This window comes from Alternaria triticimaculans (genome assembly GCF_023758025.1).
Source record: "Alternaria triticimaculans strain BMP 0046 chromosome Unknown scaffold_27, whole genome shotgun sequence".
NCBI lineage: Eukaryota > Fungi > Ascomycota > Dothideomycetes > Pleosporales > Pleosporaceae > Alternaria > Alternaria triticimaculans.
Window position 1 is genome coordinate 89,636 of NW_026055984.1, and position 16,284 is coordinate 105,919.

General features: G+C 50.3%; 4 protein-coding genes across 4 annotated transcripts; 3 read left to right on the top strand and 1 right to left on the bottom strand.

The window, feature by feature from the left end:
• Positions 1–6,110: 6,110 nt before the first annotated feature.
• On the top strand, positions 6,111–7,706 carry J4E78_010106 (uncharacterized protein; the record flags this gene model as incomplete). Its single annotated transcript, XM_049370687.1, has 2 exons — positions 6,111–6,309; positions 6,373–7,706. 2 exons carry the CDS (start codon positions 6,111–6,113, stop codon positions 7,704–7,706), a joined length of 1,533 nt encoding a protein of 510 aa, XP_049217567.1.
• A 447-nt stretch (positions 7,707–8,153) lies between these two features.
• Positions 8,154–9,252, top strand: J4E78_010107 (uncharacterized protein; the record flags this gene model as incomplete). The annotated part of the gene is made up of 2 exons (XM_049370688.1): positions 8,154–8,448; positions 8,528–9,252. The coding sequence occupies 2 exons, from the start codon at positions 8,154–8,156 to the stop codon at positions 9,250–9,252; spliced, it is 1,020 nt and encodes a 339-aa protein (XP_049217568.1).
• A 304-nt stretch (positions 9,253–9,556) lies between these two features.
• Positions 9,557–11,271, bottom strand: J4E78_010108 (uncharacterized protein; the record flags this gene model as incomplete). Its single annotated transcript, XM_049370689.1, has 2 exons — positions 9,557–11,115; positions 11,163–11,271. The coding sequence occupies 2 exons, from the start codon at positions 11,269–11,271 to the stop codon at positions 9,557–9,559; spliced, it is 1,668 nt and encodes a 555-aa protein (XP_049217569.1).
• Positions 11,272–12,785: 1,514 nt separating this feature from the next.
• J4E78_010109 (uncharacterized protein) lies at positions 12,786–13,352 on the top strand (the record flags this gene model as incomplete). The annotated part of the gene is made up of 2 exons (XM_049370690.1): positions 12,786–13,053; positions 13,126–13,352. 2 exons carry the CDS (start codon positions 12,786–12,788, stop codon positions 13,350–13,352), a joined length of 495 nt encoding a protein of 164 aa, XP_049217570.1.
• Between the last annotated feature and the right edge of the window lie 2,932 nt (positions 13,353–16,284).

Below are 16,284 nucleotides of genomic sequence, written 5' to 3' on the forward strand. Positions count from 1 at the left end.
TCAAGAACACAAAAGAGCAAGATCACAGACTTATGAGCCAGATTTGCTGGTTTGGGGCTCGCTACTTGAGAGGAATCTTCGGGTATTTCATGCTTCTGGTTTTCTGGGCTCGCTGGCTTCTGGTCTTCCGAACTACCCTCGCATTCGCGATTTACCAAAGACAGTAGAAGGCAGCCGGATGTGTGTCGGCGGCCGGGCAGAGACCTGCTACTTCAAGTGAAGATTGGAGAAATACATGCTTCTGCGTTCTTGGGCTCGTCAGCTCCTGTTCTCCTCTATTACACTCGCCCGTGCGAACTACAAAAAAGGCGACACGAACGTATCATGTGTGCGGTCGGCTGAGCTAAGATCTGCTAGCAGAACTAGCCAACAAAGAAATCCATGCTTCTGGAGTCTTGAGCACTCTTCCTTCTATGCTTGTACAGTACACACGCTTTGCGCAATTACCAAAACCTGATCATTGTGTGCCCATGTTGAGTCGGTGGAGATCGGAAAAAGACGAGCCTCACTGTTGTATGTTTCTAGAGTCTTGCGCTGTTCTTCTCCTACTCTTCTACTCCACTCTCGCTTTCTATTGCACCAAAAGGGATATGTAAAGCTTCAAATGTGCGAGAGTGTCGAGCTTTGGTCAAATGTGGCAGAGGCAGCAGTTATGTTTCCGGCGTGTTCGGCCCCTCGACTCTCCTTCTTTTACTGCACATTCATCCTTACGAAATCTCAAGAATGCGCAGCTGCCAGAAACATGACGTCTGGGAGAGTCGGGCTTCTGGTGAAAGTATCGAAGAAAGACTACATGGTCCGCGCTCCCTCTTTCCTTCTCTTAAAGCACACTCGTCTTTGCGGAGCACCAAAAGGACAACTGGCTGGACATATGTGCAGCTTGCTGGCACCAACAAAACAGCACTCGACTATCCGATGCTGCCAGCTCTTCGGAGTCGCGGTTCTTAACCTGTCTTACTGCATCACACCAACATTGTCTGTCCTACAATATAAAACGAAAAGACGGAGATGTCGAACCTATGTCTGTGTCTGCGCCGGGCTCTGGAAGAAAGCGCAACACATAATGTACATGCCTGCGAAGTCTTCGTCTCTCTGACTCTTACAAACTTCTACTTTTCTACCTGGAAACTTTACTAAAGTTTGATTATCATCTGCCCATGTGCGGGTGGGCTGAGATCAAAAGCACTCAACGCGTTTCCATGCTTCTGTGCTGTGGAGTTTGTGCTATTACTTCTAAACCCCGATTCCAGTACTTAAATCGCAACCGAAATAAATTTATGTGTGTCGGGTCCACCTGAGAAACGAGAATCAATCACACAGATTCAAGTCTGATGTCTCTGGAACTTGCACTTTGAATACATACATCCCAAGTCTTTCCGCGATCTACGAAACAACAAAGTTTTGATGGTGTTGGGGTCCTGTTCTGGCGATCATAACTATCGCGACGAACCAAAATGCAAGGCAAAACTTCGAATGTTCGCTGCTGCGTCCAGATGAACTTAAACAAGGACGAAGAAGGAATGGTTCATGCTTTTTGCGTTGCGTGCCGTAACACATCACCTCCTACAATATTCTCATCTTATCGAAACACCGAAAGGTCTGCAAAGCACAGCCATGCCCGTGGGCGCATGGAGATCGAAAGATCAAAAACATGAGCTGGCTTTGTCATGCTGCGGAAGACCTGGCGTCTGAGATTCTGGATTTTTCACTTGCCTCTCAGCTTTCTGCACGACCAAAGGCGAGAAACAACCTCCTCATGTGAGCCTGGCTGAGCTGGAGTCGAGAAAGCACTAGCTTGAGGTATGGAATGCGTATAAAGTCTTCGTTCCGTGGCTTTGGCTTCTGGCTTCTTACAACATCCCCAGATCATCAAAATTTCAAAACCAAATTCACCAAGTTCCACGTATATGGGCGCGCTGAGATCGGAAAAGGGCCTAAATCATCGCCATGCTGCTGCGGCTATGCCTTTCAGATTCTCTACTTCTGCTTTCTTCTCGTCAAACTGGATCTTAAAAACAACCGCAAGAGCATACATGTGTGACTGGCCCAGCTTGTCGAAGATACAGTTCATATCTTGGCTGTCTACAAAGTCTTCGGGGGGGCTTGACTCCTTGCTTCCTACCACACTCCTCTTCTGCAGAATACCAAAAAGGTCAACGCCCCGTTGCATGTGCGCGACTGGCTGTGTTGAGAACAAGAGGCATTCGACGGTTTCATTATGTTTTTGAAGGGTTGTACAGCTCGTCTGTGAGTATGCCCAGCGAGCAGATCAAAAGCCACACGAAAACCAGCAGAACAGGTTGAGATGTGACTTTCTGTCCGCCTGCTCGGACTTCAAAGAATGCGCTCACAGCAAGATGTGCTGTCGAGCCTCTATTGTGAAGATCGTATATAAGCTTCTCCAGTCAGACAAAGCTTCACTTCCCTCATATCAACGCCTCGCTGCCTTCACCAATATCGAAAGGATTTCGTGACATGACCTGCCTCTTTCCGGCATCTTCCAAAAATAGTCTGTAGCATTATAATGCTACAAAGCGCATCTATTATGTCGCATGGTACTTTGGGGGACAGAACGAAAATACAATGACGCGTTCACATGAGAACTTGCTGGCACCCTCCTGAATATTTGCGGCCTCGCTAAGAGGCTACGATGAAATGCGTTAGACGTATTGGCTCTATAATTACCTCCTCCCTCTTGCAAAACTTCTATTCTTTTACTAATACTTTCCACTACCCTCTCTAAAACAGCACGAAGCATCAGTGTGTCGCGTGCCTGCCCAGTACCTTGAAAAAGAACTGGTGGACGTATGCATGCTCCAAAACGCAGCAATGAATGTCGAATGAGTCCTCCGAGAGATTGAAACAACCCCGATGCAGTCTTCGGTCATGGAATCGTGCGGCCACCAGCTTGAAGGCCTTGACGGCGTACCTGCATATGACCGAGTACTCGAACAGTTCCAGTTGTAGCTCCGCAGAGGGGATATAAAAGGACTCCTGTTCTTGCGAAGCTTCACTTCTCTAACACCCATTTCTCACTATTATCTCCAAAATTTTCTGTTCATCTGCTAATGTCTTGCGCGTGCCGGCGTCTTTCAAACAGCAGTACGAAGCCTTCATGCTTCGAAAATCAGCCGCTTCTCCCGCCATGAGCATTCCGAAAGACCGAAAAATGATACTGCGCAAAAACGATGGAAATCCGCCGCCACTCTGCTGAATCCTTGTCGGCGCAAGGTCGAAGCCTCATACAGTCTAGCCTTCGCTCTGCAACGACTAGATAAAGAGCTTCTCGCAAGCATAGAGCTTCACTTCTTTCACAAACACTCTTTCCTTCTCTTTATCAAAATCAGAAATGGGATACCTAATGTCCTGCTTCTGCCTCTCGGTTCCCGAAATGACAAAGAGGTTGACGACATGCTTGGCCGAGTCGCCTAGTTGAACGTCAAAAGATCATCGCAGTTCGCAAACGATGTAGTGCGGCCAAAAAAAGCGCGCTGAGCCGTACATGTGTTTCTCTTCCAGATTGTTTCAACGTCCAGTTTGGCGTACTGAGATTCAAAACGCGCAAAAAAGGCCTGCATGAGAGCACTCCCGATTCGGTGCTTGACTAGATATAAAAGCAGCCTTTCTGCTTGAGAATCTTCTCCCTCATGCCCACTTCTCCGTCTTCCAAATTCCAAAACATCAAGGGCAAGCGGCGATGTTTGTCCCCTGGTTCCGTCTGTCTAAAGCCTCGGGCTTCATCTTCATGTCTCGGACCAACTTCTCCCAGTCATTCAAAATCAAGAATAAGATGTCGCATATCTGTGTAAATAAACCGAAAATCAACACTGTCATGTCCTTCCGCCTTCAAAACAAGACGACCAAGCTCCTATGGCTTTCTTCTCCGGTCGCTTCCTCATACAAAAGACCATTTAAGGATTGCCTTATGGAAGACACATGACCTGGGCAGCTCCAGGGCTCTGCTGGGTATAAAAGCTTTTGCTTCACGCCGTATACCTCCTCATTCCTATCGTGCTCTTCTACTTCCAACTTCTCAAAAAGCACCACGTGTGTTTGGCATGTTTGTGTCTGGCCACGTCCTCCAAAATATGGACAGCAACTCTTCATGGCTTTTGTGAGCTTTGCGAAACCATCTTCCGATATTATCGGTGCCTACGAACGGGGTACAGCATGAATTTGAAAAGTGCAATATGCCACGGCCATGTGTTTGCCTGGGTGAGACCAGAAAACTCTCCTGATCACCGCCATGTGCTGATGTTTCCTCCTAAAATCATAGCCGAAACAAGGGATGTTCTTCCTCTTTCCCCGTCGGGGCGTTTCCATGCAACGAATCCGAAAGACCCTCGTGCTATGAAGAACGCTATCATCTCGACAAGGTGACAGCGTCGTGGCCGAGGCGGGTATAAAAGGGTTCTGCCTGACGGCAACCTTTTACTTCTTTACTCCGCTCGTGGAATTCGAATTACCCAAAAAGACAAAGAAAACCCCGGGATGACCGAGTTCTGTTTGTGCGCCGCGTTCATTCAAAACGTTGAATAAAAACATCTATGACCTGCGTCGAGCCTGATCCTTCATCATATTACCCGGCAGTATGCCTTGATCCTGACACACGAGAAAACCGAGGTCGATGGCGACATGACCGTCGTCTAAAAGGCATGGCCGAATGCCCATGCTCGTCCTCCTCTTTCCCGCTCCGCACTTCACGAGAAATATCGGTTGCCGCGAGTCATGCCATCATTCCGCCACAACAGTCTTAATACTTCACCAACCCCTCCAAAACATCGAAAATCAAGAGTCCATGATCATCATCCTATGTCCGCACCACCACCAGCACTATCACTAATCACCCACCCACCTACCCTTGTCTTCCTACTCACCCACAAAGTCGCTCAAAAACCGACCCACAAAAACCACCTCCGATCCGAAGTTCACCCGCGGAGCTGCTCGTCGGCGATTTACGTACACGGTGCAATTGCACCGAACCGGTGCTATCTCCAGGTGCAAGTACGCGATGGTTGGATCAAGGCGGTGAACGTGCGGCTCAGCGTCACATGAGGATGTGCGTCTTTCTCCGCTTGGAGCAAGCGGAGTCTCCAGTCTCCGCAATTCTGTTGGTGGATGGTGAATGGTGTGGGTGGTCTGGGGGGGACGTTGCTTTGGGCGGGTGGGTGTTACGCATGCGACATCGCAGAGGATACGTAGATACTGCGCGACTATTCGAAGCATTGGCTGTTACCAGCCATGTGAGCTACGAATGCGACAATGTGAGTCTTGCATGCGGCTCAAATCCCCAACCTAAACGCCGTCCCGTTGCCGTGTCCCAGGCCGCCCATCCACTTCCCTTCTTTCGTCGGGGTGACGCATGCGCCTCCCCTTCGCTTCGCTTCGGCATGCATTAACGCGGCCGGCTGTCGGATCCTCCAAATCCATTACATAGTTACGCGACGTCGCGATCGGCTTCTGAACAAGCCCCAGCCAGAAGCCGAGTAGCTTTACCGGGCGCAGTATGCAGGGCGACTCAAGACAGCTTCACGCGCAACCACAGTCTCTTGGGGTTCTTGGTCGTCTTTAAGTCGATCAGCCAAGTGCTGGGCCTACTAATCAATTATCAACATCGGTACGGCTAACTGATGAGATTGGATGGAACGGTGAGGAGACCAGGGACGCAGGACGGAGGAAAGAGCTAATGCGGGGAAAGACTTCTTTCGCAGGCACAAATCGCCGCCGGTTTCCCATCGTCTCCATCGCTGCATGAGTCGTGCGCGCAGACTAATCCAACTAATCCAAGCACACGAGCTACCACCAGAAAACTCTGAAGGATGACTGGGGTATTAGCTCTGTATGCATGCGCGCATTGGGGTGACGGGGCGGAGGATGCAACGGTATTTGGTTGACGGCGAACTACCTGCATGCTAGACAGGCCAAGCTCCGTATAGTGGGGTAAGGTTACCACAAAAATCTGGAGTAACCGCAAAGTCGGAGGAGCCGACTTGGTTTGTGTATATTAAGGAGGGGACCCCAGACCTCTCTCATAGAACGTCTGTTTACCTCCGGTCTGTCCATCCATTCGGGAAAGAAACGCAGCTCGGCAATTTGGACCGTTTGGAACGATGGTGTCGACACAGTACCCAGCGGACGACAAGATCTCCGCCCACGATGCGGCACAGATCTCCGAGCATCACCACGCAGCGAAGGTTGGTGGGCTTGCGGCGAACATGAGTCCAGAGAGGAGGGCGGAGGTGGAGAAGAAGTTGAAGAGGAAGTTGGATGCGAGATGTTCGCTTTTTGTGTTGATTTATATTATGAACTGTGAGTTACCACCTTCATACCACCTACACAGCCAAATGATCTGTTACTGACGAGTTTTATCAGATCTCGACCGCAACAACATCGCCGCTGCCCGCCTGGGTGGTCTGGAAGAAGACCTCAACCTCTCCCCGACACAATACAGCACATGTCTGTCTATTCTTTACGTGGGATATATCCTAATGCAGGTCCCGTCCAACATGATCATCAACAAGATCCCGCGTCCGTCGCTCTACATCGCCGTCGTAATGCTCATCTGGGGCATGATCTCCACCTTATCTGGAAACGTGACCAATTTCGCCGGCATGGTCGCGATCCGTTTCTTCATTGGCTTCGTGGAAGCCGCCTTCCTACCTGGTGCGCTGCTTATCCTGTCGAAATGGTACACGCGCCGTGAACTCACGCTGCGGAACGCGATCCTCTTCTGTGGCAACCTCATCTCAAATGCCTTCTCGTCCCTCGTCGGCGCTGCAGTGCTGGGAAATATGGAAGGCACGCTCGGCCACCGGGCCTGGAGATGGCTGTACTGGATCGAGGGCGCAGCAACAATGGTCATTGCTATCTCAGCGATCTTCATCCTCCCCGATCTCCCGCACAATAGTAAAGGCTTCACCGAGGAAGAGCGCGCCGTTGCTGTCCTGCGCATGACTGAGGATGTCGGCGAAGCAGATGAAGATTCGGCCGAGCAATCTGCTTTCGCGGGTTTCTTCATGGCGGTCAAGGATCTCAAGATCTATGTTATGATGCTCACGTTTACGGCGTACGTGGTTGGATTGAGCTTCAACGCCTTCTTCCCTACGCTCACAAGAACCCTCGGTTTCGGTTACATCACCACACTGCTCATGTCCGCGCCGCCGTGGGCCTTCGCCTGCGTCGTCTCGCTCATCAACGCGTGGCATGCGGATCGGCAGCAAGAGCGTTTCTGGCACATCGTCTGCCCGATCATGCTAGGAATCGTCGGCTTCGTCATCTCAATGGCCACCTCAAACACCGCAGGCCGCTACGTCGCCCTCTTCCTACAAGCCTCCTCCTACGCCGGCTTCATCGTATTCTACTCCTGGATCTCCTCCTCGTTCCCGCGTCCACCCGCCAAGCGCGCCGTCGCCATCGCCATGATCAACGCGTTCTCGCAGCTCGGCAACATTGCTGGGAGTTATGTGTGGAACATGTCGGATAATGGGTACAGGAACAGTTATGGGGTTGTTACGGCGATGTTTGGGGTTACGATTGCGGGATGCTTTGTTTTCAGGGTTATTTTGGTGAGGTTGAATAAGAGGCTGGATGATGGGACGGATGCGTGGGTTGTGCATGGGGATGTGGCGGAGCAGACGGCGGCTGTGGAGGGCGTTAGTGTTGAGGAGGGGAGGAAGCAGATGGGTGATTTTAGGTATCTTGTTTAGAGTGGTGATGGAGAGGTACGCGGTTGCAGATCTAATGAAAGATTTCCAATGTTTAATTCACCTAGTCCACCGCTAGAGATGATGTCGAACTATACTACCATCGCGACGCCGAGCACGATGAGCCCGTAAATCTACACAAGATAGCCCAGTGTCAAATGCGTTTTCATTGTAATGTACACCTATCCTTCGCTGTATGTATATGACTTAATATGTTCGAGATTGCCTCGCGCACGGACTTGGTTCATTATTTTGCCCGTCGCGCAATGACGCAGGTCCAAAACAAAGATCTCGTACTAGCTCCAACACAAGCTTCATCCCCCATCCCCACGGCCATCGCGCCCACCCCATCCCAGCCCTGCGCGCACAACCTCAAACTTTCTTTTTACCCTCTCCGTCCCTCCCATCACCACCCTCCTTCTATTCACAACCACAACCTTAACGCGACAAATGGCACCACCTGCCACACTCATCGAGCGCACCGCGCCCGATGTCGTCCCAGCACCCAAACGCGCACCCGCGCGCTCGCGTCTGCCCACGGCGCTGCGCGTGCCCATTCTCATCAGCTTGAACATGGGCATCAACATGCTGCTGTGGGAGTTTACGGCGAACTTTCTGCGCCCGGAACTGGGTGCTGTGAGCAAGGTGCCGCAGGAGGACGATGTCACGTCGTTTTACTCGCCGGCGGCGCGCGTCGCGATGCGCTGGGTTACGGTGTGGATGACGTGGTATTTTAACTATGACTGTAAGACGCGCTTCCCCACCCTCTAATCAATATGATATGATATGATGGGATGCATTGCTAATGTTTACGGCGATAACAGTCTTCGACGTCTCCGCCCTAACCGTCCTAACCTACGCGCCCTTCACCTACCTCCTCACCACGTACTACGAAATCAGCGCCCTCACCGCCGCCGCCAACATAACCATCGAAGTCCTCTCCTTCGCCATACCCACATACCTCCTCCGCCCCCGCTCCATCGTCCACCGCAACAACGAGCCCCTGCGCAACCGCTTCCTGCTCAACAGCATCCAAGTGCAGGTTTCGTCGTCGATGCTCGCCATCGCCGTGTACATTGTCGTGCTGTGGGCGGGCCAGACAAGCGGTTTCCTGAACACGTTCTTGGTCCAGTACTTCGATATACCTACGCTGGAAGCGGCGCATAATGAGTCTCCGGTGTCTATTCTCATGAAGACTATTGTGGTGGGTTGGGCGGCGAAGGCGTTTTTGCTTAATCCGAGTTTTGCGGCACAGCGCTCAGGAACTCAAACACCAGTTGAAGTCTTTGATCCAAGCACTGCGACCCTTCCTAAGACGATCGAACACAACTTCTTCAATTACAGCAAGAGGACAAGGACGCTTATTCAGCAGACGGTTATTCTGAATGCGTTCTTGTTTGCGGGTACGGTTCAACGGTGTATGACGCTCATTGGTACCGATGTTGTCGGTGCTGTGGGATACGCGGGTGTCTGGGTTGCGGCGAATACGGTGGTTGCGCTGTGGTACGGTTGGGTTGGAGATACCAGCACGGATTACCAGCCATTGTAGGGTTGTGAGGGTAGTGGGGGTTGGTGTGAAGCAGACATGAATGTATTAGTATGGGAAAGATTTTGAGTGGAAGGCTTAGCTGTATTCCTGTCTTTCTGGATGTCACGAAAGATGGGATACATGGAGGGTAGCCGAATCTATTGGATTCATTTGGTTTATTCAGTAGAGGACACATGGGCGTGTCGGCGGCTCTGTAGCTCATTTTGATACCAGTTATTTTACAGTTTTTTCGTTCCTCGAATCGTCTTGTCTTAGTCCGCCTATACTCTTTCAAGTATCTTCAGAGGCATCAATGCAGATTCGCCTAGAATTCGCCTCCTTCCAAGTAGTAAATCTTACTGTCTAAGTTGCGAACCTCATTCTCCAAGTTAGAGACCTGTCCCTCCAAGCCCTTAATGTAGGCATCCTTTGCCTTCACCTGCCGCTTCACTTCCTTAAGAGTCTCGCCACGCTTCTTGTGTTTGGCAATCAGCTTGTTGGCAAGTTTACGCGCCGTCTTATCGGACACGCTCCCGAGAACTTGCTCTTGCAGCTCCTCGATATCAGTATTCTTTTCCTCCAGCTGTCGCATGTACGTCTCGATAACATCGTTCCTTCCCGCATCTACTTCTTCACTCTTCTTGACCTCGGTAAGTTGCTTTTCCAGCTCTGCGATGGTCTCAGATTGTTCATGTACCTCCCACTTCAACCACCCGATGGTATCATCTCGCTGCTGTGTGTCCTGCTGCGACTTCTGGGCCTCCTGCTCCGACTTCGCAGCCTCGATTATCCGAAGGCCGGCCTTCCTCTGAGCTTTCTTTGTTAGCTGATCTATCTTGGCATTGAGCTCAGCAATAGTCTTGTCCTGCTCCTTGATCCTGTCTTCCGATCCACCATTGACCTCCTCGTCGCCCTCGTAATAATCGCCCTGGTAGTAGTCGCGAAGCTCTTTCAGTTCATCCTTCAGCTCTTCCAGCTCTTCTTCCAGAGCCATGCGTGCTGCAGAGAGGTTTTTCATAGCAGCACCATGGTCGCTGGTCGTAGTCGCGTAGGTGGCCTGGAGCCTCTCATGCTCACTCTTCAGTGTCTGGAACGCTTCGTCTTTGGCCTTGATCGCGACAGTGAGCTCGACGATGGTGAAACGCTGCTTGCTATCGACGGCGTCGTTTTGCCTTTTGAGACCATTGATAATGCCGTCTTGCTGCTTGGTCTTAGTCGTCAGCCCTTCCACAAGCTCTTCGTGGCCCTTGTAGTAGTCGCGAAGCTCTTGCAGCTCGTCCTTCAGCTCTTGTAGCTCTGATTCCTTAGCTTCATGCAAGGCAGATAGGTCGTTCATAGCTGCGCTATGCTCGCCGGTCTTGGTCATGTAGGTGACCTGAAGCTCCTTATGCTCGTTCTTGAGTTCCTGGCACGCCGTGTCCTTGGCCTTGTACGCTGCAGAGACCCGAGATACATAGAGACTATGCTTTTGGTAGGTGGTGCTTAAGCTTGAGTATTGCTGTCGAAGGTCCTTGATGACATCGTCTTGTTCCTTGACCTTGTCGTTCAGCTCATCGACGCGCTCCTCTTCGCGCTTGTTGTTGTCGATTAGCTCAACATGATCGTCCCGAAGCTCTGCCAGCTCAATCCTGGTCTCTTGAAGCTTGTCTCGCTGGTCGACGTGGGCCGCGTTCTTGACAGCGAGGTGGCTGTTGAGCTCTTGAAGGTCGCCATTGCGCTCCCGAAGAACCTTGACGGTCTCACGGAGATCTTTTGATGTCTCCCTGTGGTCGGCGATTGCGTCCTTTTGCATGGCGATGGTATCGCGGAGGTCCTTGGTTGCCTCGTTATGCATAGCGACAGTGTCCTTGAGGGTGTTGATCTCGAGCTCTTGAAGCTGAAGGGCTGGATGTTGCGTTAGTGAGAGTGGGTCAAATGGTGGTGTCACGTACCCAAGTCCAGATCTACTTCGCTGCGAGGAGATTCTTGACCTCCAGAAGGCGGGTATACGGGTCGGCTAGCCATAGCGGTGTTGAACAGGTTAGGAGGAGGGGCAGACATGCGTGAGAGTGGTGGCAGAGGCAGTCGCATGTTCATGGGCGGTGTCTGCGGATAGGGATAGAATTGCAGAGACATGGATAGGAAACGACTTCAGAAGGAGATTAAGCGCAGGTCTATCGATGTGAAGCCACCGAATTGGAGGAGTCGCGCGTCAAAGGCTGAGGGCGTGAGACTGGCGTGGGCGGAGAAACAAACGCAGGTAAAGTCGGATATTGTCTCCCACAGTGCGCCAAGCGAGTGGCTGACTAACGCTCCTTCTCTTTCACTTTTGATCTTAGTATTGCAGAAGACCTCGGCTGTTACATTTGGAATGCGCGATTGGGAAGGGAGTGAGGCGTCGACGTCGGCGTCGAGGTGACAAATTGCCACTGGCGACGCCGTGCATGGAGACGACAACGGCTCATGGCAAACCTCAAAGAAGTTCTGAAACGGAATGAACACCTCGGAGCTTACCAATGAATTTGGTCAAACGTTCCTGCCGCATATCCACCGCTTTGGTCTTGCGAAAGACTTTGATACACCGCCGATGGGACACCGACTTTGCCAGTTGCCTGTAGGTGTTTTTCGACATGGCAGCTGGAAGACACCAGAACTCGAAGCATTGGAAGAAGAAATGGGTGACTTCAGACACCAGTATATCGAAATGGCGTCGGTAAAGAAGGTGAGTGCCAAAACGGCAAGTGCGAACAGCGACATCCCGAGACAGTCCAGATCGTGTGAATCTCGAACCCCGATATCTGCTGAAGAAAAACAATACCTTGACAGCTTACCAAACACCACGATAAGTCATAGTGCAGGCCTTAATGGAGATATACGTAACGTCGCGACTGTCGCACTCACCTCTCAATGTAGCCCGGCAATCGCTGCATCATCTAGCATTCCCTGTCGCATTCTTGCTAGATTGTTCGTCGTGAAACCGGTACCTCGATGCATTGATCTCATTGCGAAGGTCGAACATGGTGTTTTCTGGACGTTGGTGCAGCTCTCTGGGCACGCGTCCCCGAACAATTGAAGTTCTAGCGTCCCTGCCCCACGCGGCATCGTCACTGCCACAACCCAGCCATCAAAGCTCCACCCAAGCTTCCATCCCATGATCTGCTTCCTCTCCACAAGTCATCCAGGCCTCCAGCCTTGCCCGCAATTCTGCCTCACAGCCAAGCCCTGAGCCGCAAGAGCCTCGTCCGATCTCACAACCCATCTTGACAACATCGTCATATCTGATTAGGCGTACAGCTTTGTACCCCACACTTACATGTTCACTGCCACACACGCCGGGCCGCACAAGCTCCACCAAGCTTTGCCCCTCGGCACATGATGTTCCGACCAAGACGCGCTCACATAAATAAACGCGACGGCCCGTCAATAGGAGAAGATAGCTAAGACGGACAATTACCCCTCCAAAGCTATAATTCTACGAATTTCCCCGCTATAACAACAACACCACCCAAACCACCAAATATTCCAACCACCTTTCCGTCACACCAACAACCAGACGTCCTAGCCCAACTTCCACAATGCCAATGTGGGCCGGTTTCACAGACCCCGTCCTCGCTCTCTCGGGCGGTCTCGCAAACGAAGAACAAACTCGCCGCAAAGTAGCCCGTGAAATGGCGATCAAGAACGGAGAAGACCCGGATGCGCTCGACAAGAAAGACCAAGGCCCTCGCAGAATAGGCCAATGGCTTTGGCTAAAACCGGAATGTGTGCAGGAATACAAGAAATGCCATGCGGAAGTCTGGCCGGAGGTGCTGGAGCAGATTAAGGACTCGAATATTAAGGACTGTACGTTACTCATCACTCAGCTGAGCTACCTGTCAATCAGGTCGAGCAATATTTACTAACATGTTCTATTAGACTCGATATACATGAACCTCTTCCCCCGCCCCATGCTCTTCGCGTCCTTCAAATACGTCGGCGAAAACTTCGACGAGGACATGGCGCGCATGGCGGAGAACAAGGTCGTGCAGAAATGGTGGAAGATGACGGATAAGATGCAGGAGAGCCCTGTCAAGGGCGCGAAAGGTAGCGCGACGGGGCCTGGGTGGTGGGGGCAAACGGAGGAGGTGTTTTATGTCGAGTAGATAAGGGAAAGAGAAAGAAAACACGGATTTGAGCAAGGAATAGAGGAAGCATGTGTACAAAGGTGAAAGTCATTAGGTACCAAAACAAGGTACTATCGTCTCTTCCTAGAGTCACGTGTCCCCTATATCCTGACCTTCCACAGTTCCTCTGGAAAAATGTTCTCCGAGCAACTAAGTATTCGCTATCACTCCACGACCGCTTCCTCGCCCGCCTCTTCGCCTCTATGTCTCCGCAGCGCACGTCGCTTCGGCAAACGCTGCAATGTCTGGAGACAAGTGTCCAGTTAATAGAGGCAGTTGCTAGGCCTATCTAGGCAGCCGCTAGGCTCAAAAGGGTAACATCCAAGCCCAATCCCCCCTCCAGCTTGTTTCTTGCCAACTATGCCGTCTCCCCGTGTGGATCTGCTAATACAAGGCTGTGAAACATTGACGTCGCGTATGCAAGCCATCGCCAGGCCTTACGGCGTGGCCGGTCACCTTCCGTTAGAGGCTGGGTGCAGGCACACGCGACGCGTCTGGACCCCGCTGCTGTCGATGCTTGCGATTTTAGGCATCGTGTACTGGGGATTATACGCGTTTGCTTGCTTCAAGGATCTTGCTAACTAGACTTCAAGGTTAAACTAACGAGGTAGTTATTCTGAGGGGTTGCAGATAGCAGTATCGCGTTATTGCGTCCTTGTGCATGCTAGCTAAGTTTACGTGACTATTACCGCGGGGAACAACAAACAGCAGCAAGTTCAAAACGCACATTAGAAAGAGGTAGGTCACTCAAGCCTGTACCTGCGCGTTTTTATTGCTGTGGCATGTCGGATAGCAGGCGCCTTCAGCCACAAAACCCTCGCTACTTCACCAACCTGATACCTACATCCCCCCCACAATCAGATAACAGGTTCCTGTCACCCTGTCATCACGCACCAAGGTCACTACCGGCCATGGCGACCCGCAGCTCCATGCTATGTGCGGACACCACATCACACCCGTGGACAGTGCATGCCTAGGTACGGATCACCAATAAAGGAGAGCAGACTTCACCGCTCTTACTTGCCGCCTGTTCCAGGACTGCAACGGTGTGACATCTGACACGGGTGACTGCGTGCGGACAGTGCAGCGGAGACGCCTGGTCTTCCATACACTACCTGGGTGATTCACCTGTGCAACATGGGCGGGGTTCCATGTTTGGTCGGGGTGCGAGGGGATCCCACGCTCCAGTACAAAATTGGAGTTTTTCCCGTTGCCAGATTCTCGTCAGTGTTAAGTTGATTGACTCACATCGAAGTTCAGCCCTCAGTAACAGAGCTCGTGCTACTATTGCACCTTACTTAAAAGCAGCTTTGTTGATGCTCTTCTACCTTGTGCATCGGGATCCTAAACAGACGATACCGGATCATTAATTCTCTGTCACCAAGAAAGCTTTTTACTCACTTTGATGCACGAGTCTCGGTTCGTTTGTCCTGCTACACGATATGGATCGTGATCATATCTCACGACACCGCCCCTCTCAGCGTCCAGAACGAGACGATACCGATCGTTCTCGATCTCTATCGGTCACGCAGCGCCGTTCGCGCTCCCCTCTACCACACCCTTCTAATGAGGCATGTCGTATCAGAGGTGTGTCTTCCCATCGTCTTATGGAGGAATCATCGACAGCAGAATCATCGGTACAACCTCGCTCTTCTATAAGTGCTCGGTCATCGTATCGATCGAGATTAACCCCCCAAACGACCAATACTTCGTCAACACACCGATATGCCACCCCAACATCGAGATCACTAGCACGACAGCTCTCTGTAGCGAGGCATACTACGCATCCGCCTCCTTCTCGACCGTCCGTTCCATGCCAGACACACCTAGACTTCCTGAGTGAGGGAGAGCAAGTCCGAGAATCGACCGAGATCGCCGATGGTCGAGCCCATATCGAACAGTTAAGAGATGCGTCGGCCCAGCAGCCGAGTCTTTCATCCGCTTTACCGACCGACGTTCTGAAATTGATCGAAGACAACGAACAGCTCTCGACGCTATTAACTTAAGGATTCGGTAACAGACACGACCCCTACTCTAACTACAGGTTAGAAAGTGTCGCCCTACATAACCTAAGATACAAGAAGGCAGAGGTATAGTTAGAGAAGATAATCGCCTCTTTAATTGCTGCTATTAACTTTAGAAAGAATTATTAGCATAGTTTATAGAATCTACTAGCTAAGAAAGCAGAAAAATCTGTTTTACTCTACGTTAGCGGGCTAATGCGAATTAGCATTGTAGGCAAGACTAGACAAGATAAATCTTGCCTTATTAGAGGTCTATTAGACAACAAAGGTATTATTTAAACTATATATTAACTATTTGTATTAGCTAGCTAAGGCTAAAACTTAATTAGGCAAAGAGTAGCAAGAGCCTAACTAGAGTAATTCTAGAGTACTAGAGCTCTTAACCTAGACTCTCTAGTCTAAGTTAGAATAATCTACCTACGTACGCCTACTTAATATAGCTCTTAAGCCTACTAAGGCTACGCAGCGCTTTAGACGCCTACTACCTTAAGTAGCGCTATCTAGCTAGCACCTTTATAATATATCTACATTTATATCTATATATCTACTTTACGCGCTACCTTACGTACTACGTAATATCTAATTACTTATATATACTATACGTATTATATTATATTATACGCATATACTAATATACTAAATATAGCTTTATATTTAGCTACTCTTATAAAAATACTATTACTAGTAATATTATAATACTATTACTCTTAATATAGATAATTACTTTACTATATAAATACTTATACTAATATAAAACTTAACTAATATATTATACTATGCGCCTTAGTACTACTTAAGTAAAAAGAAAATACTTCTTTAAATTATTTTATATCTTTAGCGCCTTTATAAATTTTAGTTTAGTATTATTTATTTTTTACTAGCTAACT